This window comes from Bufo gargarizans, chromosome 1 (assembly GCF_014858855.1).
Source record: "Bufo gargarizans isolate SCDJY-AF-19 chromosome 1, ASM1485885v1, whole genome shotgun sequence".
NCBI lineage: Eukaryota > Metazoa > Chordata > Amphibia > Anura > Bufonidae > Bufo > Bufo gargarizans.
In genome coordinates, this window is record NC_058080.1 from 329,099,912 (window position 1) to 329,126,991 (window position 27,080).

At 44.5% G+C, this 27,080-nt stretch overlaps 1 protein-coding gene across 1 annotated transcript in view; it reads left to right on the forward strand.

Annotated features, from left to right (window-relative positions):
• Window positions 1-27,080, forward strand: part of LOC122946465 (A disintegrin and metalloproteinase with thrombospondin motifs 10-like) — a 375,204-nt gene that overhangs the window by 113,214 nt on the left and 234,910 nt on the right. The window contains exons 3-7 of the mRNA XM_044306132.1: window positions 5,954-6,100; window positions 8,572-8,713; window positions 9,023-9,130; window positions 11,590-11,735; window positions 24,068-24,131. Of these exons, the coding sequence (XP_044162067.1) occupies window positions 5,954-6,100; window positions 8,572-8,713; window positions 9,023-9,130; window positions 11,590-11,735; window positions 24,068-24,131 (607 nt within the window). The remainder of the gene's footprint in view (window positions 1-5,953; window positions 6,101-8,571; window positions 8,714-9,022; window positions 9,131-11,589; window positions 11,736-24,067; window positions 24,132-27,080) is intronic.

Sequence of the window (27,080 nt, forward strand, 5' to 3'; positions counted from 1 at the left end):
GGGGGGGGGCGCACACTGTGCCACTAATGTTATTATCACAATAGAGGGAGGGAGGGGGGGGGCGCACTGGCCACCAATGAAATTTAAACTGGGGAGGGAGGGGGGTCTGCCCCCTGCTGCCTGACAGCCCCGGATCGCTTACAGGGGGCTATGATGCGCACAATTAACCTCTTCAGGTGCAGCACCTGAGGGGTTAATTGTACGGATCACGGCCCCCTGTAAGAGATCGGGTGCTGCCAGGCAGCAGGGGGCAGTCATGTACACAGTTCGTTGTATATTCTAACTAGAAGCGTCCCCATCACTAGAAGCGTCTGAAAAAGCTTTTATGCAGACGGATCTTCGGATCCGTCTGTATGAAAGTAACCTACGGCCACGGATCACGGACACCGATGCCAATCTTGTGTGCATCCGTGTTCTTTCACGGACCCATTGACTTGAATGGGTCCGTGAACAGTTGTCCGTCCAAAAAATAGGACAGGTCATATTTATTTGACGGACAGGATACACGGATCACGGTCTCGGCTGCAAAACGGTGCATTTTCCGATTGAAAACGGCACAACGGCCACGGATGCACACAACGGTCGTGTTTATGAGGCCTTAATCTGAATGCAATTCCTGAGGGGTAAATGACACATTAATTCAGGCCCTGCTCAAGTCATAAGACAATGTAGCAGATGTATTTATTCATATTTACACAGTGTAAACTAATCCAGTCAGTCTAAAGATCAGTGGCATGCGTAGGGTGTTTGGCTCCCGGGATGGGTCCTTTCTCTGCCTCCCCCTTCCCCCAATAATTAAAAAAAAATTGTACCCCCTCACAGTAGTATTGCCCTCATTGTACAACCTTCACAGTAGTTTTGTACAGATGTGTGCTCCCTCACAGCAGTTATGCCCACATTGTGCCCTATGAGTTGTAATGCCCTCTCTGTGGCCCTTTCAGAACTCTGGCAACTGAAATTTAATGTGGATAAGTGCAAGATAATGCACCTGGGGCGTAAAAACCCAAGGGCAGAATATAGAATATTTGACACAGTCCTGACCTCAGTATCTGAGGAAAGGGATTTAGGAGTAATTATTTCAGAAGACTTAAAGGTGGGAAGACAATGTAATAGAGCAGCACAAAATGCCAGCAGAATGCTTGGGTGTATAGGAAGAGGCATTACCAGTAGAAAGAGGGAGGTGCTCATGCCGCTGTACAGAACACTGGTGAGACCTCACTTGGAGTATTGTGCGCAGTACTGGAGGCCATATCTCCAGAAGGATATAGATACTCTAGAGAGAGTTCAGAGAAGAGCTACTAAACTGGTCCATGGATTGCAGGATAAAACTTACCAGGAAAGGTTAAAAGACCTTAATATGTATAGCTTGGAAGAAAGAAGAGACAGAGGGGATATGATAGAAACTTTTAAATACATAAAGGGAATCAACTCGGTAAAGGAGGAGAGCATTTTTAAAAGAAGAAAAACTGCCACAAGAGGACACAGTTTTAAATTAGAGGGGCAAAGGTTTAAAAGTAATATAAGGAAGTATTACTTTACTGAGAGAGTAGTGGATGCATGGAATAGCCTTCCTGCAGAAGTGGTAGCTGCAAATACAGTGAAGGAGTTTAAGCATGCACGGGATAGGCATAAGGCCATCCTTCATATAAGATAGGGCCAGGGACTATTCATAGGATTCAGATATATTGGGCAGACTAGATGGGCCAAATGGTTCTTATCTGCCGACACATTCTATGTTTCTATGTAATGCCTTCTTTGTGCCCCCTTCACAGTAATAATGCCCATTGTGCCCACTTCACAGTAATAATGCCCATTGTGTCCGCTTCATATTAATAATCCCCCATTGTGCCCCCTTTAAAGTAATAATGCCCATTGTGCCCCCTTAACAGTAATAATGCCCACTGTGCCCCTTCACAGTAATAATGCCCACTGTGCCCCCTTCACACTAATCGTTCAATATATCTTTATTGAAGATTTTTTCATTTATCCAAAGTAGTCAATAAGCAAAGGATTGGTACAGAAATAACCGTACATCATGTCACATTACATTAGTGTACAGAAATACTATGTTCTAGTAAGCAGGAAGCAAGGTGTTAATATGTGCTCCAATTATTGCATTGTAGAAAACTACTTGGTGTAGCATCAGTACAATTCAAGTATCAACATCTGATAAAATAAAAACATGGGGGAAAATAACCAAACAGCAGAAGGAAAAGGGGCAGAGTTTATACTTGAATCAAGGTTATATAGTGTACATCACAGGCATCAATAAGTGTGATCAGTGTAACATGTCAGTAACCTACACAGGTAATCAGAGCTGGCTTATTCCAAATTATCTGCCTGGGGATAGATTGGTCCACTGCGCCCATTCCATTTCAAATCTACGTAGCGCGAAACCCTTGTGTGCTACCATCTTTTCAAACGATCTAGTGGTCACTGAACTAATGATTTCCTGTACAATCGGAATCGTTGAGCTTCTCCAGTGCCTAGTTATGGCCAGTTTTGTGGCCAGGAACAGATGCATAGCAATGGTCCTAAATTTATAAGGGATCTCTGTGATATCAATAAAGAGCAAGGCCAGAGCCGGGTCTCTAATTAGCTCGCGACCGGATGCCCTTTCGACTAATTGGAAAATGCTGGACCATAATTCTTGTAATAGGGGGCAGCCTCAAAGTATGTGTAAAAGGGACCCTCTAACACCGCATCCCCTCCAGCACAGCGGCCCTAAGCCCGGATAAATGCGGCTCAGTCTCAGAGGGGTAAAATACCATCTGAGTAGTGTTTTCGAATATGATTCAAGGTGTGACACGCACTTCAGTCTTTTAGTCACGTAATTAATAACTGTGGACCACTGCGCTGGGGGGATACCGTGTCCTAATTCTTGTTCCCATGAGATAATGGGGGTAGTTTTTACAAAGGAGTTTTTGTTGCCTAGGAACGTGTAAAGAGGGCGGATTCCCTTCCATTTGGAGTGTGTCAGATTCCACTGGTTCAGGAGCTCAACGTGTGAGTTCACAGTAAGCGTAGGGTTGGAGGCTAGTAGGTGGCGAATCCTCAAATACTTATAAAAGTCACTTTTATGTATGTTGAAAAGGGTTTGCAAATTTTCAAAGGAGTTCAGTCCCGCCTGATGAAGCAAATCTGCAACCGTTGCTCCGCCTCCATCCCTCCAGAGAGAGATCAGGAATGAGGTAGTGCAGCGCCTCTATTGGGGTGAATTTAGCTATAGAAGCGATCGTTCCATGACCACCACTATGATATCTTTTCCAGGCTTTCAAAGAGGTGGAAAGTAGATATGGGAGGGATTGTGACGGTACTTCCTTAAAGAGGGAAGCCAACAGTATTGCTTTTAAGTTGTGAGCTGGGGCAAGGGTCTGCTCAATGTGGACCCAGTGTTTGGGGTTATCAACGGTCCTCCATTCCTTAAGTTGGTGCACCCTAGTAGCTAGGTAATAATCAAATATTTGGGAGGTTTAATCCGCCCACTTATTTGGACATTATTGTCTTGGCAATGCGGGGTGGACCTTTCTTCCAAATAAACCTATTAAGTAGTTTATTGACAGTGTTAAAAAAGGAACTGGGAAGGTCCAGTGGGAGAATCCTGAACAAATAGAGAAGCTTAGGGAGCACATGCTGCTGGAAGGCTGCCACTCTGCCTAACCACGATATTTCCATTTTCGCTATGTTTTCCAATTCCTTCTGAAGGTCTAGGATGAATCGGGGAAAGTTCGCGTCATACAGTTTTTGAATAGTGGGGGTAAGTTGAACCCCAAGATATTGGACTCCTATGGTCTGCCAGTCCCAAGAGTATAGCTTTTTTAAATGCTCCAGAGTTTAGTTAGGGACAAAAAGGGGAAGGGCTTGAGATTTGCTCTTGTTTAGTTTGTAAAATGATAGTGAGCCATAGATGTGAATAACCTTCCTGACTTCATGTAGGGACAGGACTGGGTTGGTTAGGGAAAGGATTATGTCATCCGCATATAATGAGAGGGTATGTTGCCTGTCACCAATCTGGATTTCCGAGATATTTTCTGTTTGTCCGATAGCCTGCGCTAACGGCCCCCTTCACACTAATAATGCCCACTGTGCCCCCTTTACAGTAAAAATGTCCAATGTGCACCTTTCACAATAATAATGCCCATTGTGCCCCCTTCACAGTAATAATGCCCACTGCGCTAGTAATGCCCTCTATGCCCTTTCCATAGGAGAAATCCCCGTTGTGCCCCCTTCACAGTAATAATGCCCATTGTGCCCCCTTCACAGTAATAATGCCCACTGTGCTAGTAATGCCCGCTGTGCCCCCTCCATAGTAGAAATCCCCATTGTGCCCCTTCACAGTAATAATGCCCACTGTGCCCCCTTCATTGTAGCAATGCCCTCTGGCTCTGTGCCCCCTCCATAGTCAAAATGCCCATTGTGCCCCCTTCACATTAGTAATACAGTACCACATACCTCTTACATCCAGTGACTTCTCTGATGTAGATATTCTCTTTCCTCTTCTTCTGTTAGACCAGACCACCATGATGACTTCTTTCATCTTAAACATTAATCTTATTTTTACTTTCCTACATCCTCCCACCTTCTCAACACCCCATCCTGCCCCCCCCCCCCAACACTGTGTCCTCTGTGTTCCAATACTTTCTTGCAGAAACAGTCCCCCTGAAAATGCTGGTACCACACAGATGATGCAAAAACACCCCTTTGTATTGTGCGCTAGTAATAAAAAAAACACCTTCCTTTCAGATCAGGCCCCCATATAAAACCCTAAATGAGGCTCCCCAATCTCATACTAAACCCACTTTATACCTCTATGTCAGACACCATATAAGACCCTAGTTTTAAACCTCAGATTAGACCCCCATTAGACTTTCATGCAATACCCCGACCCAATATCAGACCTCAGAAAAGACCCCATATAATACCCCATTAGACCTCCAGACCTACATATCAGACCTCAGACCAGACCCCCATATCAGACCTCCAGACCCCCATTAGACCTCCAGACTCCCACTAGATCTCCAGACCCCTATTAGACCTTTAGACCCCATTAGACCTCCATATCTGACCCCATTAGACCTCCAGACCCCCAAATCAGAACTCCAGACCCCCCAATTAGACCTTCTTTAGACCTCTATACCCCCAGACAGACCTCCAGGCCACCAATCAGACCCCCATTAGACCTCCAGACCCCAATCAGACCTCCAGATCTCCCATTAAACCACTCTAGACGCCCCAGGTCAGACCTCCAGACCCCCCCAGTCAGACCTCCAGACCCCCTCCCCAGTCAGACCTCCAATTTCCCTCTGGCCCAGTGATATCATGACTAGTATCACTGGCCTAGACGGGGCTAAGCTCTGTTCGCTTGAATGGAGCATAGCTGCACCCAGGTCAGTGGTACTAGTTGTGACGTCACTGGGCCTGCGGGTGTCGGACCCTCGACGATCAGATGCTGATGATCTATCCAGAGGATAGGTCATCAGTTTAAAAGAATTGCAGAACCCCTTTAATGATTAATTAAAGAAAAACGCTATATTTTTGGTACTTTTAGGGGAACATTTATTAAAATGATTAATATTTTAAATGTCAGTCTTCCTCTCTGCTGTCAGATGCACCACAATTATTAAGACGCACACAAATTGTACATCTCTGCAGGCCCATGCACCAAAATTGAAATCTCTATCAGCAAGGAGCCGACATTAGATTTTAGGTATAATTCACACTAGTTTTCTGCCATTAATTATAGTACATCTGGTAGGCGACCTGGGTTTGGCCTGCGCCACCCAGTTTTTTGAAAAGTGTTGTGCATGGAGCAAACCCCCTAAAGTCAAACATTTTTGCACATTTTTACGTCAAATATTGAGATTTTTTTCTGATGCCAAATAACTGGCATAGAGTTTTGATAAATGTGCCCCTCATCGAGTGGTGACCAAACTGTTTATGTTCACATACTTAGATTTGGCATGAACCACGATGGCATTGGTAATGGTTGTGGATCTCAAGGTCAAGAGACAGCCAAACTCATGGCTGCTCATATTACTATGAAGACCAATCCCTTTGTATGGTCAGCCTGCAGTCGAGACTACATCACTAATTTCTTAGAGTAAGTGACATTATCATGTTCATTTTTTCCCCTGTTTAATTAGATCTATCAATTATGAACAAATTTAATTACAGTCTTTTAAATTTATTTTTATGCATCCAAAAGTTCTCTGAAACCGGAATGGTGCAAATGTGTAAAAATGTGCTATTCCTACATAGGTTGCCCCTGAGACCATTGGTTAGCTGGCAGTGGTGAAATGCAAGTATATGCCACACTTCTGATCTGTGGTGATGGGAGGTTGGTGCTGGACCCACGACAATTATAATTCCTTTTTCAACATGGACATGCCCAACCCCCTGACCATTGGTTCCTGGTATTAGAAAACCCCTTTTAAAGGGACACTGTCACCTGGATTTCACTTACTGAGCTATTAACATCACCACCATTAAAATATACTAGTAATACAGCCCTGTGTCTTTTCATTTGTGTAGAAAATAGCTTTTCATCATATGTTAATTACCTCCATATGGAGCCCAAGGGGCTGTCCCTCCAGCCGTTGGAGCCCAGCTGCACCCATTATCTCGGAGCCCAGCACCTCCCCACTGATAAATGTATTCACTGCTCATCGACAACATAATGTGTTTGTTGCGCCTGAAATCTCGAGCATTTCCAGGTCGAGCAAAGCTGGCGCATGCGCACTTTGCTCTGTGAGGCCAATGCCAGGACACCACGCAGGGGGCTAACATGAGTATCCAAGGTGCATGCACGAGATTCCAGGCGCAACAAACACATTACGCCGATGATGAGCAGTGAATAAATTAGCAGTGAGGCAGTGCTTGGCTCTGTGATAATGGACACAGCTGGGCTCCAACAGCCAGAGGCACAGCCCCTTGGGCTCCTTATCAAGGTAATTAGCATATGATTAAAAGCTATTTTCTAGACAAATGAAAAGACACAGGGCAGTAATACTAGTATATTTTAATGTAAATCGTGGAGACTGATTTGGTGATGTTAGCAGCTCAGTAAGTGAAATCCAGATGACAGCGTCCCTTTAAAAAAAAAATTGAACTAATGACCTGAACCTGACCAATCCAGGTGCCATGGATGTCTAAAACTAATTTACACTTATTGACTTTATTTTTCTTGTCAAAATTGCTGAAAGTAAGTGAACATGGTTTTGTAGTTACATATTTACACCACGTTTATCCAAATTCTCAAAACCCCACCCACATGTGTCGGGCCCCTCACCAGTAATATACTTACCCCGCTCCCAGTGAGGGGCCCGATACATGTGGGGGAGGGGTTGAGAAATTGGATAACCCCTTTAAGTCCTCTTTCATACGAATGATGCAGATACTGTCAGGGTCTGTTCATGGACAAACTGCATACAAATTCAATCAGTTTTTCTACATTTGTGTTCAATGTGTGCATTTTTCCATCTAGATTGTATGCAGGTTGCATGCGTTTTTCACACGCATGAAAAAAAACCTGAAAAATAAGAATCTGTATCTCCATTGCCTTCCATTTTTCATGCAAGCCCCATTCCCTTCTATGGAGCCAGAGCTCCATGGAACATACTTCAATTTTAACGTCATTTGCAAAAATGAGGCATGGAAAAACTTTCACTGCACACATTGTATCCAGACGGAATACTTGCTTGTGTGAAAGAGCCCTAAAAGATAAATTTATCCTAGCAATCCTGCCTTTATTTGATCAAAAATATATCAGGAATAATTAATTATGTTGCGACCCAGAAGATCAGCCATTTTCCTCCCTGCTTCTCGCAAATTGTAGACCTTTTTCCTGCACTGCTTTGTCTCCTTCGACAGAACAGCTACACTAATGCCCCTTTCACACAAGTAAGTTTCCCGTACAGGTGCAATGAGTCAATTAAATGCATTGAACCTGCACTGAATCCTGACCCATTCATTTCTATGGCTTTAGGCCATGTGCATTCGGCCTTAGACAGATTTGTGAACAATATTTGAGAGCAATGGGCCTTTTGTGTATGTTGAAAATATTTCAGATCTTTGAGATCAGCTTATGCAAAATGGGAGCAAAACCAAAAGTGTTGCATTTATATTTTGGTTCAGTGTGTATATATATATATATGTATATATAGGAAAACAATGGCGGCACTGGACGAAAACACAAGGAGGGTGCTATGTCCAGGGATGTAGCAGCTTACCCCGTCAATAGGAGATGAAAAAAGGACAGCACTCCGGGTAAAAGTTAGTGGTGTTTAATCACCCATGTGAAGGCAACGTTTCAGCTCATACAAGAGCCTTTCTCAAGCCTCAAGCTTGAGAAAGGCTCTTGTATGAGCTGAAACGTTGCCTTCACATGGGTGATTAAACACCACTAACTTTTACCCGGGGTGCTGTCCTTTTTTCATTATATATATATATATATACATATATATATATATATATATATATATATATAATATATACATATACACACACACAGTATATACATATAATATATTTTTTTTGCTGTTTAATGGATGGTAATGCAGTTTTCTCCCACAGTTCTGGATTGGGTGTCTGTTTGAACAATGCTCCTACACGGCAAGATTTCATTTATCCCACACAAGCTCCAGGACAAGCCTATGATGCAGATGATCAATGTCGTTTTCAGCATGGAATGAAATCCCGCCAGTGTAAATACGGGGTAGAGTCCCTTCCTATTTTGGCTTGCCAGTTAGGGAAAACAGAGTCAGATTTGACCATATGTTATTTAGACTTTTAAACTGCTTTCCAGGAATTAAATAGAATAGAACATTAATATGTCATCGGTGAGGATCCGATCTCCTGGACTCACACTTGCTATAGACCTTAGCTGATACTGATACTGATTAATTCTGTCAACTACACCGCAACCAGTAATAAAGGTCAATACTAACCTTTTCTTTGCTAATAATAATATAATAATAATAATATTATTGAGATGCATAACCAAAGTAATTTTTTTTTTCTCCAGGAAGTTTGCAGTGAACTTTGGTGTTTAAGCAAAACCAGCCGTTGCATCACCAACAGCATCCCTGCTGCTGAGGGAACCATCTGCCAGACAAACACAATAGAAAAAGGGGTAAAAACAGTGCTATAATTCCTAAAATATCCCAGAAATATACCAAAGTGTAATTGCTTTTCACCTTTTTCTTTTGACTATGTAATCATGGGATATGCATAAGGGCTCATGCACACGAACGTGTGTGCCCCGTGTGCACGCCATTTGCAGATGCAGACCCTTTGACTTGAATGGGTCCACGATCTGCTAGAGATGGTCCGCACCGCAAAAAAAGTAGGACAAGTTCTATTTTCTCTTCCCCCACAACAGCACCACAGAGAGAGGATCCGCCCCCAGGGACAGGAAACCCACAGAATAAAAAGGTGGAGCCTCTCTCCCACCTCAGTGGTTTCCTGTCCCTGGAGCAGGAGACCAACAGTATTTTCTTTCCAACAGGTCACCTAGCGCTGGTCTTAGTTTTGCCTAGGGGATCCCTAGAGGACCAGTGGTATCCTGCCAGGCTCTATCCAGTAGTCAGGACCCTAGGATCCCAGGTAAATCAGGGTCTCTCTCTGGGGTCTTGTGGCAGACGTGTTGGCTTCTCCAGCGGAGTGAAGCCTTGCTGAGGGGAGGCCGGGTTACTTCCAGTTTTGGCGAAAAAGATATGAACGCCGATGACGCGCTTCCGGAAGCACGTGGGCTGTGTTGACGCACTTCCGGTCCGCAGCACTTTTGAGCTCCCTTGGCGTGCAGTAACGCCAATGCAGCATGCTGGCCTGAAGATCCAGAGAGGCGGTGATTGACGGCGGTGATCGTAAATACACATAACGCATCGGTACGTCATGTGTCCTTAAGTACCAGGGAATCATGAGGTATCAGTACGTCATGTGTCCCCAACAGGTTAAATCCAAGGGAATTCCCTTATAGGGTGGATGCCTTCCTTCTTAAGTGGAACTTCCCTCTGGCATATGCCTTCCCTCCATTTCAGCTAGTGTTAAAGAAAATCAGGAGTAAGATGCAAGGGTCATTCTGATTGCTCCTTTTTGGCCCATGAGGACATGGTTTACTCCACTCAGGACCATATCGGTCTTAGATCCTTGGATTCTTCCAGAGGTCCCAGACCTTCTGATGCAGGGTCATAGCCTGCATCCAGAAGTTCGGGGACTTCATTTAACGGCTTGGAATTTCAAAGGAGCCTACTAGTCAAGAAGGAGTTTTCTCAGAGTTTGATAGCCATTTTACTTATAAGCAAGAAAGCAGTGACTGTCTCCATCTATGTTAGGATTTGGAAGAAGTTGATTGAGTGTTAAGTTAGACCCTAAGAATTTACCCTGTTCAGTTTCAACTTCTCAGGTTTTGGAGTTCCTTCAGAGGGGATTGGATTTAGGGTAAGCTAAGAATACATTGAAAGTCCAGATTTCTGCCCTCTGTTTTGTTTGATCAAAATTTGGCTCTAGACCCATAGATTATTAGGTTTTTTAAAGCTGTGAATAGGTCTGCTCCAGTAGTGGCCCCAAGAGATTTCCCCTGGGACTTAAACCTCGTACTTAAGGCCCTAACGCAGCCTCCATTTGAGCCGATCAATACCATATCTTTTAAACACTTAAACCTAAAATTAATTTTACTGGTTGCTTTGACATCTGCCTGTAGAATTAGTGAATCACATGGGATTTCAAAAAATCCCCCTTTTACAACAATTTTTTAAGACAGGGTTGTTATTCGTCCAGATCCCTCTTATTATTTTTTTTTTCAAAAAGCGTCCTCAAAATTCCATGGGTACCAAGAAATGATCCGCTCCTCATTTTGTAATAACCCCAAATCTGCTAGGGAGGTAGAATTTCACTCATTGTAACATGCATCACCTCACATCTAATATCTTCAGGCTACTGAAGATTGGTGGAAGTCTTCAGCTTTAATTGTTCTTTTTTCTAATTCCAACAAAGAAAATAGGGCCACTAAGAGTTACCTGGCAAGATGGGTTAGACTAGGGATTTCTTTAGATTATCTGGAGGCAGGTTGTTCCTCTCCCCTGGGTGGTGAAAGCACACTCTACCCGCTCTATCTCCACTTCCTGGGCAGAAGGGGCCTGTGCATCCATTGATCAGATATGTAAGGCTGCCACGTGCGCTTCTACCTTTTTATTCTGTAGGTTTCTTGTCCCTGAAGGCATATCCTCTCTCTGTCGTGCTGTCATGGGGTCTGGAAAATCTGACGAAGTGCTTCCCTGGTATTCCGCTCCGTATCTTGAGGATTGTGGTCCCATTCAGTTCCGCAATACAGACACACATGAGTCCTAACTCGAAGTGCAGAACACAATTCACATATGAGATGACACCATTTTCTCAACCTTATTGCAATGAGCGAGAAGCTGAAAAGACAACTTGATAGATGGCAAACTGTGGAACATGTTTTTTCATTCATAAGTAGAAGCATGCTACTAAAATGTGATGTTGCAAAAGTTCAGTGTTCTCTTCTATAGATAAGAAATGTTAGCAAAAAGAAAAAAAAAAGAGGTTACTAAAATAATTATTTGTCTACAGTGGTGTTACAAAAGGGAATGTGTCCCATTTGGGACCCGCCCTGAGGGCGTTAATGGAGCTTGGGGTACCTGGTCATCATGGGGAGAATGTAGCAGAACCTGCGGAGGAGGCGTATCTTCATCAGTTCGACACTGTGATAGCCCAAGGTATGTAATAACAGTTCCACTATATAGTACAAATGAACTGTTTGTACTGTACTGTAAATAAAGGAAACTATACTTAGACCATAGACTCTACATATATAGGATTCCTTAGCTGTGAATATTCTCAATAGGAAGAATGATAAAACACCAAAGGGGGGGAAACAAAACAATTTCACAAGCCACAGTTCTAAGAAGAAATACTCTAGAATGGTTATGTAGGCAATTATTTATTACTAAAACAGGCATGTTAGGAGTGCTGAAAGATCCCATTTAATGGGAGAATGATGTCATTGTTTCTCTATAGAACATTAGGTAGTGACCTTTCCAAGGATCAGACTATAGGACATTAAGGAGCCCAGGAGAAGAATCCACAAAAAAAAAAAAACTTTCAGGTGCACAACTCCTAGGAAACCATGGATGTTGGTTGGGCCATAACTTTTTTTTAATGTCTAAAACAACAATGGGTTTAAAGCACAGGCACCCATTCTCAGGTTACAGAATCAGAGAACATGTAGTGGGATAATCTGCCAATTTTACTCTTACCATATCAGAAAACCCACAAATGATGCATCAGACCAACCATGGATAATAAATCAAGACTTTATTATATAAATAAATAAAATACACTTAAAACAACACAGGGACATACCTGAGAAAACACAGTAACACAAAGGTACTACATAATATTATAGCTAGTGTTGAGCGAATCCAAGTGAAACAAAGTTGACTTTGATCCAAATTTCAGGTAAGGTTGGCCACAGATCTGAATTTCCTTGTGCTTCAAGGTAATAATTTTTTTCCCTAAAATGGTTGCTACATGTGTTACAAAGTGAAAGTAAGAAGCTTGGGAGTGCGATATGACCCATGATGCCATGCAGCCAGCCAATCAGCAGATAATCATCCCCTGTGAGGTCACAGCCTTATAAAAGCCCCATACTGCGATTTTCGTTTTAAAAAGCTTTTAATTGTAGAATTTGGATAGGGAGAGTGTAGGGCGAGGTTTTAGACACAGCGGGGAGAGCATAGGGAGACTACAGGGACAGTGTAATTCACCCTGTGCATCTTGTTCACCTGCTGCGCCATTCATTCTTAATCTGTTCTGTTATACATAGACTTACTTTGCATCAGACTTATTGTCTACATTGTAAGGGATCGTCTCTTTTCAGGGGGTAACACTCACAGATATCTCAACAAATTTTAATGTCCAAACTGTGCATTTATTTTGACAGTCTTCTTATAAAGGATCGCCCAGTTATACATCACTGGGTGGGGTGAGGTTCCCGCACCGCCAACACTTAAAACACAAATAAACTCCTGTCCATCTAGGCGCTACCTAAACAAAATACGTCCCTACCTCACTCATAGAGATCAGTTCACACATGGACAACATATGCAGCTTTGCTCAGCCAACATCAACACTGCAGCCTCAAGGCTGTGGCAACTCCAGTACCTTTTGGGGGAGTGTGGCCCAGTAGTCCTGGGCATGCAACCCTCGTTCTCTAGGTGTCGCTAGGTCCTCCAAATCTCAGGCTATTCAAAGCCTTGTGGGCCCTCAGTCCTGCTGACTGAGACCACACACAGAGCCTCTGCTTCACAAAACAGTCTTGCTCTCCCTCCTCAGACTGACCTATTATGAGGCGCTTTATGCCAGCCTGATTACAGCAGGCCTCACCTGCGATCACCTCAGGTAGAAAGGAAAACCCGTACTGGAAGGGTGTGGACTGGGAACTCCCTCTACCAAGCCTAGCCACCAGTCCAAGTAAAATCCAGCTCAGAAAATGTATACAGAAATGTCTCGGCAAACTATGCTTTGCTGAGACTACTGCCACTCTCTGGATTTTATCTGTCTCACCCATCTGAGGTACCTGAAGTGGGACAACACACCTTCCAGCACTGTTCACATTACCACAACATGCAGTCTAATATATAGGCACATTTATCTAGTTCATCTGCTGCGCCATTAATACTTTGTTACATCACTGATTCAGTTACTGTACACTATGGCCAACAGACAGTTGCCAGGGCCCTCAAAAGGAACGGTCAGTGGCTAAAATGTTGCTGTAACCAGCACAAGTAGCAGCAGAAGAAGGGTTGCTGGAAGCTGCAGCCGCATCAACAGGCCAGAGCTGCCACTGTCATCCAGCGGTTGTGTTTTGACCAACAATCCAGCTGTACTGGAATGGTTGACTCGCTCTTCAACATCATCTCAGTTGACAACAGATATACACAGCCAGGAATCAGTGGGTTCCTCTGACACCACACTTAGTTGGCATGGCCCAGGAACAACCTCTGGGTCCTCACCTGTCCTGCAACTGCCTCTCTCTTATGCTGCTCCTCCTGCTCAGGAAGTAATGCATGCTGCTGGCTGTGCTCCACTTTTCAGTAAGGACAAGCTTAGTGGGGACAGTGAGCAGCTACAGTCCAGCACAGACTTGCAGCAGAGGTCCGCTGAGTCCTCACTTGCATGCAACTAGCAACAATGACAGTCGGGTAGGAGCACGTGTTTCGAGCGGTAAGGGATGTGGCCATGATACTGGTGTGGGTGACATAAGTGATGAACAGACAGTAGTGGATGATGATGCAGCCGATCGCACGTGGGACCCAGGTGAAAAGAATTGATAGCAACACACTGAGCATGCTCGACCTAACAAAGGCTCAGAACTACAGGTCGATGCAATGCTAATTTATGATGAAATACAGTGGGTAGCAAAGGAAGAAAACTACTTTTACAACTACTGAATGGTAAATATGTGAAATTTACATTATATTAGGTAATTATTGATGATTGAAATTGTAACTGGAATACACCTTGAAAACCAGTCGCTAGTGGCGTCGCTAGAGGGGGGCAATTGCCCCCCCCCCCCCGCTGATTCCCCCGAGTGAATACTAATGAGCGCTTCCATTATGGAAGCGCTCATTAGTACCGAAGAACCAGGAAGTGGTGAACGCTCTGTACTCACCACTTCCTGGTCCTCGGCTGTCGGCTGTGCAGGGCTGCGCACAGCGTGAGGTTGCTCTGTGACCTCACGCTGTGCGCGTCAGTTTAGAGCACAGTCGACTGAGGAGGGAGAAAATGGCAGGCGGCGTCCGTCCAGGAGCGGTAAGTGTTTTTTTTTTTAATAAAAAATGTGGCTGCTGGGGGCATTATGGGGGCTAATAGGAGGCATATGGGGCTAATAGGAGGCATATGGGGGCTAATAGGAGGCATATGGGGGCATTTGGAGGCATATGGGGCTAATTGGAGGCATATTTGGGGGCTAATTGGAGGCATATTTGGGGGCTAATTGGAGGCATATTTGGGGGCTAATAGGAGGAATATGGGGCTAATAGGAGGCATATGGGGCTAATTGGAGGCATATGGGGCTAATTGGAGGCATATGGGGCTAATTGGGGTCTATGGGGCTAATTGGGGTCTATGGGGCTAATTGGGGTCTATGGGGCTAATTGGAGGCATATGGGGCTAATTTGGGGCTAATTGGAGGCATATGGGGGCTAATTGGAGGCATATGGGGGCTAATTGGAGGCATATGGGGGCTAATTGGAGGCATATGGGGTCTATGGGGCTAATTGGAGGCATATGGGGGTAATTGGAGGCATATGGGGGTAATTGGAGGCATATGGGGGCTAATTGGAGACATATGGGGGCTAATTGGAGGCATATGGGGTTAATTGGAGGCATATGGGGTTAATTGGAGGCATATGGGGTTAATTGGAGGCATATGGGGTTAATTGGAGGCATATGGGAGCTAATAGGAGGCATATAGGGGCTAATTGGAGGCATATAGGGGCTAATTGGAGGCATATAGGGGCTAATTGGGGGCTAATTGGAGGCATATGGGGGCTAATTGGAGGCATATGGGGGCTAATTGGAGGCATATGGGGGCTAATTGGAGGCATATGGGGGCTAATTGGAGGCATATGGGGTCTATAGGGCTAATTGGAGGCATATGGGGTTAATTTGAGGCATATGGGGGCTAATCGGAGGCATATGGGGGCTAATTGGAGGCATATGGGGTCTATAGGGCTAATTGGAGGCATATGGGGTTAATTTGAGGCATATGGGGGCTAATCGGAGGCATATGGGGGCTAATAGGAGGCATATGGGGGCTAATTGAAGGCATACGGGGGCTAATTGAAGGCATACGGGGGCTAAATGGAGGCATATGGAGCTAATTGGAGGCATATGGAGCTAATTGGAGGCATATGGAGCTAATTGGAGGCATATGGGGGCTAATAAGAGGCATCATGGGGGCTAATTAGAGGCATAATGTGGGCTAATGAGGCATAATGGGGGCTAATGAGGCATAATGGGGGCTAATGGGGCTAATAAGAAGAATAATGGGGGCTAATGAGGCATAAGGGCTGATATGGGGGCTGATATGAGAGGCATAATGAGGGCTAATGAGAGGCATAACGTGTCATCCACAGATCCCCCATAACAGTGTGTCTTCCACAGATCCACCATAACAGTGCGCCTGTGCACTGACGAGAGACAGAAAGAAGGGGAAAGAATCCGCGGAAGCAATCAGAGGACGGCACAGCAGACGACTGAATAGCTTCTTTTGTAAGTAAATTGTTTTATTATAACTGTATCCCTGCAGACTGCAACTCTCTCGTATTTTGTAATCTTATTTCTATATACTTATTTTGTTTTTGCCCCCCCATTTTTGACTGTGGTATCTTTGTGCCCCCCCTATATATTGTTCCTAGAGTCGCCACTGCCAGTCGCACTACAAAAAGTCGCAGTGTAGCCCAGGCCCTCTAAAGATGAATCAGACATGGATCAACCAGGATCTCCAGACACTGATGCCTGATGCAACAGACTAGATTATTCTAGCAGCAATGATCTGACTGTAGTGTGCTGCCACACCGTGACAAATGGCCTTTGCTGCTACCACCCACCTACTGCCTCTACTGCCATCTGCTCCTACTATGATCTGCGACCATCTTGTGCTGTTACTGCCACTGATGTTGCCTCCACACTCTGTTACAGGGCTATTATTGTGACTCATCATTCCGTTGCCCCCCACACACTATTCTGAGGCCACTATTGTGACTCTTCATTCTGTTGCCACCCCGACCACTGTGTTCCCAGGCCAATATTGTAACTTGTCATGCTGTTGCTACCCTCACCAGTCTGTTACTGGGACACTGCTGACCCTGTTTGGCCATGTTGACATCACAGTTTATTTTTCCGTTCTTCTGATCTGTCAGAAGAACAGAAAAATACCAAACAAAACGGGTCTTGTCGTTTAAGCATCTATAAGGATTCTGTCACACGGTCAGTATTTAGCATCAGGATTTGATCATGATTTGGAAGCCAAAAGAAGGAGTGGCTCAAAAACACAGAACAGATGAAAATATTTCCATCACGTGTTATCTCTGTTTTGAGCACACTCTTGTTTTTGCCTTATAAATAGTGATCAAATGCTGACGGTTTGACGATGGATGCTCAAAATACAGGATCTGCTTATTTGGGAGACCAACCTGCTTGAAATCTGCTAACTAGGCTCTATAGGACCATAACGAAACCAGGAGCAGAATCCAAAAATATTGCTTTTCAGGTGCAGAACTTCCAGGACAACATGGGTGCTCGTTTAGCTTTTACTTTCTTTAAAGGGGTTGTCCGGGTTCAGAGCTCAATCCGGACATTCCCATAATTTCACCAAGGCAGCAGTTCATGCTCCGATGCTCTGCCTTGCCCTGCATAGGGCAAGGGCTCTTTAATTTACTATAACACACTGCCAGGCGATGGCTTCCACCCAGCAGTGAGCCTGGTGATGTCACCGACACTGATGGGCAGACTTTAGCATTGCCCTAGCCTATAAAATGGCTAGGGCAGCGATAAAGCCTGCCTATCAGAGTCGGTGACATCAATGAACACACTGCTGGGCGGAAGCTATCGCCCGGCAATGTGTTATAGTAAATAAAAGAGCCCTTGCCCTGTGCAGGGCAAGGGAGAGCATTGTAGAATGAACTTCCCCGATGCTAAAAGTCAGGGGGGCTGCCTTGGTGAAATTATGGGTATGTCCGGGTTCAGCTCTGAACCCGAACAACCCCTTTAAAGAAAGTAAAAGATAAACGAGCACCCATGTTGTCCTGGAAGTTCTGCATCTGAAAAGCAATATTTTAATTTTATTTTTAATTTTATTTTTCAAAAGCTTTATTGAATAAGTAAGATCTGTTACATATGAATCTGATCTTTAGGAAAGGAGGAGCAAGCCCCCAATGTACATATATTGTCTGGTTAACAGTAGTAGGTATAGAACAGTCAAAACATAACACTAAAGGATGTATGTTAACAGTCTAAATGTTAAATAACATTTAAGCAGTTCTTATCCGTGTTCCGAGAGTAAAAGGACATAAATCAGAGGTATTGTCTGAGGCGAGCGGGGCGCAATTTAATGGAAGCCTCTAAAACATCTAAATTTTTCCCAAATGGTTGAAAACTTGTGATGGGACCTATTTTCACAAGCTGCTAGCTCTTCGAATCAGGGGGCAGGTCCACCATATGTGGAACATGGTTCCACGGTTCTGCTCGCATCTCCAACACACGTCGGAGCTACCGTCTCCGTATCGACACGTAATGTCAGGTGTTTTGTACCACCTAGTTAACACTTTATATCCATTCTCTTGGATTCTAGTACATCTTAAATAAGTATGTGGTATTATGAATAAGGCAGATAGCTCTTCAAGCGAGAAGTGTATATTTAAGTCTCTTTCCCATAAGTTTATAAATATTAGGGGGTAGAATAGTTGTACTGAGGTACTTATAAAGTGAGGATATAGGTTTCTTCAAGGGGGGGGGGGGGCGGGGTTGTGGATGAGGCTTTCAAACCATGTAAGGGGTCTGAGAAGAGAGGACATGGGGATGTGTTTGTTTATATATGTCATCAAGAAAGAGAGCATATGGGGGTGAGAATCGATCCCCGGTATAGATGAGTCAAGGACCTCTCTGTCTATTACACCTCCCTCGCTCTCTTGTAATAAGGAGAGGATGGAAATTTCTGACGCGCGTAGGGCTTTGGGAACACTTTGTTTAAGTTCTAAGGGAGCTAAGCTGACTACGTCTCTGATCTGTACAGGAGGGGAGGGAGACGGGAAACCCCATTTCGAGTTTTGAAACCACCTCCAAGCCTCGACAGTAGCGGATGTCAAGAAATTGTGTTTAAAGGTTGAGAGTATATTGTTGTGGGGATCTACTAAGAGGACCCTGAGGGTTGTGAGGTAAGGGGGGGTTTCCATACCAATCCATGATTTGTGATCGGGTTTTCTGAACCAATCCAAGGCTCTGGAAAGGAGTATGGCTTTGTTATATAGTAGAGGGTTCGGAAGACCAATACCCCCCTGAGTTCTAGGCCTCTGTAGGGTGTTAATGTTAATTCTTGCTTTTTTACCGTTCCATACAAAGGACCGAATATATTTTCCCAGGGATTGGAAAAAGGAGTTGGGAATGGGTATGGGAAGGACTTGGAGGAGGTAGTTCAATCTAGGCAGGGTGAGAGACAAGACCATATTTTTACGTCCAAACCAGGACAGTAAGGAGGGGTTTAGGGCTTCTATTTGGCATTTAATCGAGTTCAATAGAGGGATATAGTTTAGTTTATATAAAGTGGTTGTGTCAGAGTGGATCTTGACTCCTAGGTATGTTATAAAGAGAGAGTCCCAGTTAAAGGGGGAAGAGAGGATTAAATTGGATCTGAGTTTATGATTGAGCCCTATACTGAGGATATGTGATTTTTTCATGTTTATTTTAAAGTTGGAGAGGTAACTGAATTTTTCCAGAATGGGATATATGAGCTGGAGAGAGGTTTCAGGGTTGGAGGATATTATCAGGAGGTCATCAGCGAAGGCAGCAATTTTATGTTCCTGATCGCCTAGCTTGAGACCGTTGATAGCCTCCTCTGTGCGTATGAGGGTGAGAAGGGGTTCTATTATCATGACAAATATCAGGGGGGAAAGGGGGCACCCCTGCCTATTCCCATTTTTTATGGGAAAAGGATGGGAGATGGTGTCGTTGATCAGCACCGACGCCGAGGCACTGTTGTACATGGCTTGGACCGAGCGTATAAAGGCGCTGGGGATACCAAATTGTTCTAAGGTACTGTACATGAAATTCCAATTAACCCAATCGAATGCTTTTTCGGCATCGGTGCTGACCATGACCTGGGGAAGATGGAATTTTGATGCATGAAGTTAGATGTTTAATACCCTTGCCATGTTGTCTTTACCCTCCCTTCCCTTAATGAAGCCCGTTTGATCTCTATGAATAAGTTGGGGAAGTATAGGGGCTAAGCGGTTAGCTAAGAGTTTAGCTAGCAGTTTTAGATCCAAATTTAATAGAAAGATGGGCCGGATGATGCTGATATTGTCTCTGGTCATTTCTTGGGATAGAGGGTCTCCCCGTAGAGATTGATTGCAAACTTTGAGTAGGTATGGCAGGAGGATGGAACTAAAAGAGCGAAAGTACAGAGCAGGGAACCCATCTGGGCCGGGAGCTTTCCCTTTCGGGAGCTGTTTGATCACTAAGAGGAGTTCCTCGCTGGTGAAAGGGGAACTAAGGGAGTTAATCTGAGTTTCTGAGATTTGGGGGATTTTTATGGAACGGAGGAAAAGTTTTTTTGAGTCTTTTCCCTTGAGATTATAAAGGGAGTGGTAAAATTATGAGAATCTCCGGGCTATATTATGTGTGTCAATGAGCATGTTTCCATCATTATTACGTATTTTGCATATAAAGTTTTGGGTCTTCCTTTTCTAATATGAGACATCATGAACTTGGTCACTTTGTCTCCATGGGCAAAGTACTTATATTGAGCATGGAGGAAGTATTTGGCGGACTGGGTATTGAAAAGATTTTTTAGGTCAGCTCTGAGGAGTGTTAATTTTGCTAAATGGGTGTCCAGCATGGATCTTTTATGAAGGGCTTCAATATCACTGATGTTCTTTAGGAGGGATTCAATACGGGCAAGCCTATTTTTTTTTATTTTTTATGTAGGAGCCTAAGCTGATAAGTTGGCCACGGATATAGGCTTTGTGTGTGTCCCACAGGGTATAAGGGTGGATACCTGGGGTATCATTGGAGGAAAAAAGTCCCTTAGCCATTTAAGGACTTTTTCCTTATTGTCAGGGGATTGAATTAGTTGTTCATTGAGCTTCCATCTAAATGTTCTGGGAGGTCTATCCGGAGTAAATATGTTGATACAGATGGGGGCATGGTCGGAAAAACTAATGGAGCCAATTTGGGCCTTAGAACAAAGCTGAATATGCTGGGAAGAGACTAATAGATAGTCTAGGCGTTGGTATGATCTATGGGGGTAGGAGTAGAATGTATAATTTTTAACATCAGGGTTCAGGGTTCTCCAGATATCAACCAGGCGGCGGTCGTGGAAAGATTTCCTCAATTTGCCAAGGGCCTTATTAGAGACCGAAGATTTTTTGGAGGAAGAGTCTATAGGGGGGACTAATGTAAGGTTAAAATCGCCTCCTATAACAGTTACACCTTCACAGAAGTGGTCCAAAGTCTGGAGAATATTATGGAACCAAGCAGCCTGGTTGACATTTGGAGCATAGAAATTAACAAGCGTATAGGTCTGATTAGCAATATCACCTTTTAAAAAGATAAACCTCCCTTCTGGGTCCTGGATGTGGTCCCTGTAGGCGAAAGGGGTAGTTTTGCTAAAGCCCACGCTAACTCCTCTAGAAACGGAGGAGTTGGCGCCGCAATGGTACCAAGTAGGGAAGCAAGAGTGGGAAAGGTTCGGATAGTGATTGAATTTAAAATGTGTCTCCTGCAGGAGCATGACAGAACATCCCATTTTCTCTAATGCAGAGAAAATTTGACAATGTTTGGAAGGGGCGTTGAAACCCTTCACATTGTAAGATGTCATTTGTAGGCTCGCCATGTTACCTTATAGAGAAAGGAGGGGCAGTTTCGATGCTTTTCACCACCAGGGACTCACACCCAAGACCCATCTGGAAGCACAGACAAGCATATAGCATCTTTCCCAACTGCAGGAATTTAAAGAGTCCACAAAGCGGCATACATCCTAGAACACAAGAAAAAACATCAAAACTAAAAACAAAAAGTACTAGCGTAGCTAGCAAGAAAGAAGGCATGTAGATGCCTATGTTGTGTTGGGGGGAAATAAGGAAAGAACATGTTAGAGAGATCACCAAGGTGTTAAAAATCTGGCCGATCTGGGCTTCTAAAGGACCTGGTTAGTTGTCCATAGGTAGTCTTTTGGACGTAATTCTTCTGGAGTTTCTGGGGCTTTTCTGGCGTTTTGGGGTGCGTTGACGTTCCCAGATGCCTGGGTGTGGTAATTCAGGAAGGTTGCATAAGTCCTGGATAGGGTCCCAATTATCTATCTGGAGGGGCTCAATCTGTTGATGGTTGAAGACTTGATCCAGGTCAGCATAGTTGGAAATAGAGAGTCTACGACCTTCATACATGAATGATAGGCCAAAAGGGAAGGCCCATCTGTAGGGGATCCTGTGTTCCCTAAGCAAGCCAGCTTGTGAGAGGTTTAAGGGACCTTCTTTTGTCTAGGGTGGATTGTGCTAGATCTTGAAAGATTTGTATGTCTTGGCCATCCCAGGATACTTTTCCAGACTGTTGTGCTTTAAGGATGGCTGCTTCTTTAACAGGAAAGCTGAGAAATTTACAGATAATGTCCCTTGGTGGGGCTGAGGGAGCTGGTGTGGGCCTTAGTGCACGGTGTGCCGTCTCTAAAATGACCTCATGGGCGGATTCTGGGCCCAGAAGGGACATGCAGATTTGGACCCCTGTGCTGGCAATATCTCCTGTGTGTACGGTTTCAGGGACGCCGCGGAATCGTAGGTTGTTGCGCCTACCTCTGTTTTCTTGGTCTTCCAGGGAATTGCAGAGACAGTTCATCTTCTGTTGAATGGCTTGGAAGCGCTGCGCCACTTCAGATTGGTGACGGATAATGGCTTCCTGGGTGATTTCCAGGGTCTCCACACGTCCTCCTACCTGCGATATATCTTAATATATGCTTAATGGCTCCAGGGCGGATGCTAGGGAAGATGATAGCAATTCTTTCAAGAAGGAGCGCGAGATTGGAAGGTCATCCGTGTCATCTTCACCTCTGGTGGCTTGTTCCAGCAGCTCGTTTTGTTTTGAGCGTGGGGCACGGGTAGGGGTCTGCGCCATCTTGGGATCTTTAGAGACGTGAAGAATAGCAGCTTTTTTAATGAATTTATCCATCTCACCGGAGGTAGTTTTTTTTTCTGTCTTGTGTAGCTTGATCTCCAGGTCTGGGGCCTCCAATTTTCACCATGATCTGAGTGCCAGTTTGTGCTAACGAAGCTACGGTGGTGATCCCATTAACGGAGCTATAGCCTCAAGTGTTCATGATGTTCAGGCGATAGAATCGCCCCCCTTTTAGTGCTTTTGTAAAATAGGTTTCTCTTTAAATCTGCTGATTGGATCTGGGGTGGTTCCTTGTGTGCAGATTATGACAGAAGTATACCGGTAACTAGTAAGGAGGGGGAAGCGACTGCAAATCGGTACTATGAGAGGTACCAGGGCCAGAGCTGACACCGAGACACTGGGGCACAGTGCAGCTGCCGCAGCTGAAGTCCTGCGCGGAGCGGCGGGGATCTATGTGGCAAGATCCTGTAGCCCTATAGGGTAATAGATCTCAGGAGACAAGGGGGGTACCTTATTCTCAGAGTCCAGTGTCGGATGATTGCTTGTCTGTTGCCGACTGGACCAGTGATCGGCTCCCCAAGATGGCGCCTGCTTGCTGTGTGTAGTTTCTATTGCGGTGTCGCGTTGTCCTTGGAAGCCTGCAAGGGCTGCTTTGGTAGCCGGGCTATGAGACTCCGCTTGGTCGGTGGCTGTGCTGAGATTGTACCGGGTGGTAGCGGCAGGTAAAGTGCAGCAGACGGCCGCGTCTGGCGCAAATCTAGCCCGTGGATGCACTAGGCTGCTAGGCCGCAGCTGTAGTTTAGGCTCGGAGCCGTTTTGCGAGCCGAGGCAGGTCTCAAAATGAAGCTGGCAGTGCCTGCGATCCAAAATTGCCTGGAACGAGGTCTTTCAAGGCTCGCCTGACTGAGGATGGTGAGAGATTACGGCACTCTCAGCAGAGCTGGGAAAGGAGTCTTCCTCAGCCGGCGGTTAGCTCCGCCCCCAATATTTTGGGATTCTGCTCCTGGTTTAGTTATGGTCCTATAGAGCCTAGTTAACAGATTTCAAGCAGGTATGTCTCAAAGTTATACACCTCATTACTATCAGTAATGTTGTCACAGACAAGAGTATATTATTCATTATTACTTTGATAATAATAAACAATTTTCAATTTGTATTTTAGGCCAACCATTGGAGGAAAATATTGCTTAGGAGAGAGAAAAAGATACAGATCATGCAATACTGACGTAAGTATAGTAGAATAAAAATGCATATATACAAGACTGACTAATTCTAGTACATACTTTGATGATATGCATATGTATTCTGAACATTTTATTCTGCAGTAGGTTACAAAAAATGATCGCGGTTTCACATCGCAGTTTTCTTTACAGCATTTGGTCACCCCTTACAAATCATAATCAGGGGCGTACATAGAAATCATTGGGTCAATAGCAAGATTCTGAATTGGGCCTCTATGAAATTCCCCCTCCCACTACCTACCTGGCTTCTCCCTGTCTGCCCCATTTCACCAACAAAGAAAAATGTACCATTCAATCTTCTCAACTACCACCCAGCCATACATGCAGTGCAAGTCAGAATTCTTATCAGAGACTTCCCCCACCCTACAAACTTTCCATTCCCTTTCCCTCACCCACCATCATGAACTACTGCAGTCATCATTTTAACCCATGAACTGTGTCTGCAATCCTATAGGCCCACCCATGAACTAGTACTCTTTGGGCCACATACACATCTGCTGAAGAAGTTGCAGTAAAAATAAAGGGCAAAAAATGCTACACGCAACAGTTTTTTCATCTGACCTGTATTCACAGAGGTTCCTGGTGCACTCTGTTAGGGCTCTTTCACACGATTCATGAATGATAATGCTGTATGCCTCTGCCTGACCTTTCTGTAACAGAATCATAGTCACCTAAAGTGGTCAGTATTATTCTGTAGTAATAAAGTTACACTGAGGCACACAGCATTATCATTCATGATAATACCGTACGCTTCCTAAGTCTAGAACGCACGATCCCTCTCTCAGAGTGATTCCAGCAGGGGACACGCTCATGTGAAAGAGCCCTTACTATGAATGGCATCTGGGGGGTTCCTGCATTGTTCACCATATGCAGGATCCGGCGATTCAGGTATTCTGGTGACGCTGCTGGATTAGGTCAGGTCTGGACTGGTCAGTCAGGTTACAGTGCAACACGTGTTGGCAGAAGAACAGGGATGGGACAAAGTAGCTTGGTGTTCCAGGCAGATTTGGAAAATGGCACACCCTTTGTAGAAATAATAAAAAAAATACCTTACTTGCTAATAAAACCAATTTTTTTTTTTTTTTTTTTTTTTTTTTTTTACTTTTACATGGTTCAGTCACAAAATACTAAAGGATTTAATCCAGTCACAACTGATGTTTCTCTACTGGAGTCGTATATTTTTTTTCCTCTATTCGCCCAAAACCAGAATGAAAATTTCTCCCAAAGACTGCAGAGTCTCTATGGCCAGTAGCTTTGCTATAGGGAATTATGAGGCAACAGTCATATCTGGGCCTGTGGGCCCAAAGACCCCTCTACCATATAACATGACACCAGTATTATAAATGACATACAATACCTTGGGGCATATTACAGACTTAGCATGGCCAAAATCACCTGCTGTGAACTTCCTTATACACACCTCAGCTTCTGCAGAACCTCCTAAGGGTGCCTTCATACGCTGCAGAACTTTTGGCAGAAAATTCTGCAACCAAAAATCTGTCCCATTCACCTTAATGGAGCTTGCAGAAATTGAATAGAACTGATTTTCAATTACAGAATTTTCTGCCACAAAAATTTGCCTTGTAATGCACACCTTCACAGCTGCTGCAGAACCTCCTAATAGACACCTCCTCAGCTGCTGCAGAACCTCCTAATACACACCTCCTCAGCTGCTGCAGAACCTAATACACACCTCTTCAGCTGCTGTAGAACCTAATACACACCTCTTCAGCTGCTGTAGAACATCATAATGCACACCTCCTCAGCTGCTACAGAACCTCATAATACACGCCTCCTCAGGTGCTACAGAATGTCATAATACACACCTCAGCTGCTGCAGAACCTCCTAATTCTCACGTCAGCTGCTGCAGAACTTCATAATACACACTTTAGCTGCTGCGGAACCTAATAATGCACACCTCAGCTTCTGCAGAACCTCATAATACACACCTCCTCAGCTGCTGCAGAACCTCATAATACTCACCTCCTCATCTGCTGCAGAACCTAATACCCACCTCCTCAGCTGCTGCAGAACCTCATAATACACACCTTCTCAGCTGCTTCAGAACCAAATACCCACCTCTTCAGCTGCGCAAAACCTCCTAATTCACACCTCAGCTGCTGCAGAACCTCATTATACACACCTCCTCTGCTGCTGCAGAACCTCAATACACATACGGAATATCCAATTTACAGTAGACTAAAGGCTATCCCATTATTAGGTGAATAAAACGTAACCTTTATTGATAAATATAAAATCAAAATATACCACATCAGGGCAACAGTTCAATCGGGTATGTGGAGGGAGGGAATGCCTGTGTGGCTGTACAGGCCTTTACAGGAGAGAGCCAGGGGCCCTCCATGGGGATACAGGAGAGGGTATGCTCAGCAGGCCGCTGATTGGCTATTAATCACAGGTCCTGCTCCCCTTTGTGTGTTACTAGATGGACTCCATGTAGCTTAGTGAGAGCAGTCTTCTGGCTACCACGATCCTGGTCCCTATTGTGCCCTGTCATACACGGTCTCAGAGGTTACCCTGTAGTAAAGCGTGAATCAGGCATTCACTTGCAGCACTATGGTGTTCAGTTATATGCGGAGAGAAACCCTAGACACCCCACCCCTTCTACACATTGAGGGGATAGCATCTTGAAAGCCATTTCACACCTAATGGCGATTATAATGGTCTCGCCCTATATTCGGCATGCACCCATCGTTTCTTCCTATCTAAATGCGGAATAGACTGGCGGATCCCGGCCTTATCGTTCCGACATTGTTTCTCCAACGGACAGGTTTAGTCAGGGCACAACGGGTTATGCCAATTCAGACTCCGAACCCTAACCTATATAACCTTCCTATATCCGCCTACTATCTAGCTGCAAATCCTAATGTTGGGGATAGACAGGTGTCTAATCCTACCAATAGAGTAGCAGTATA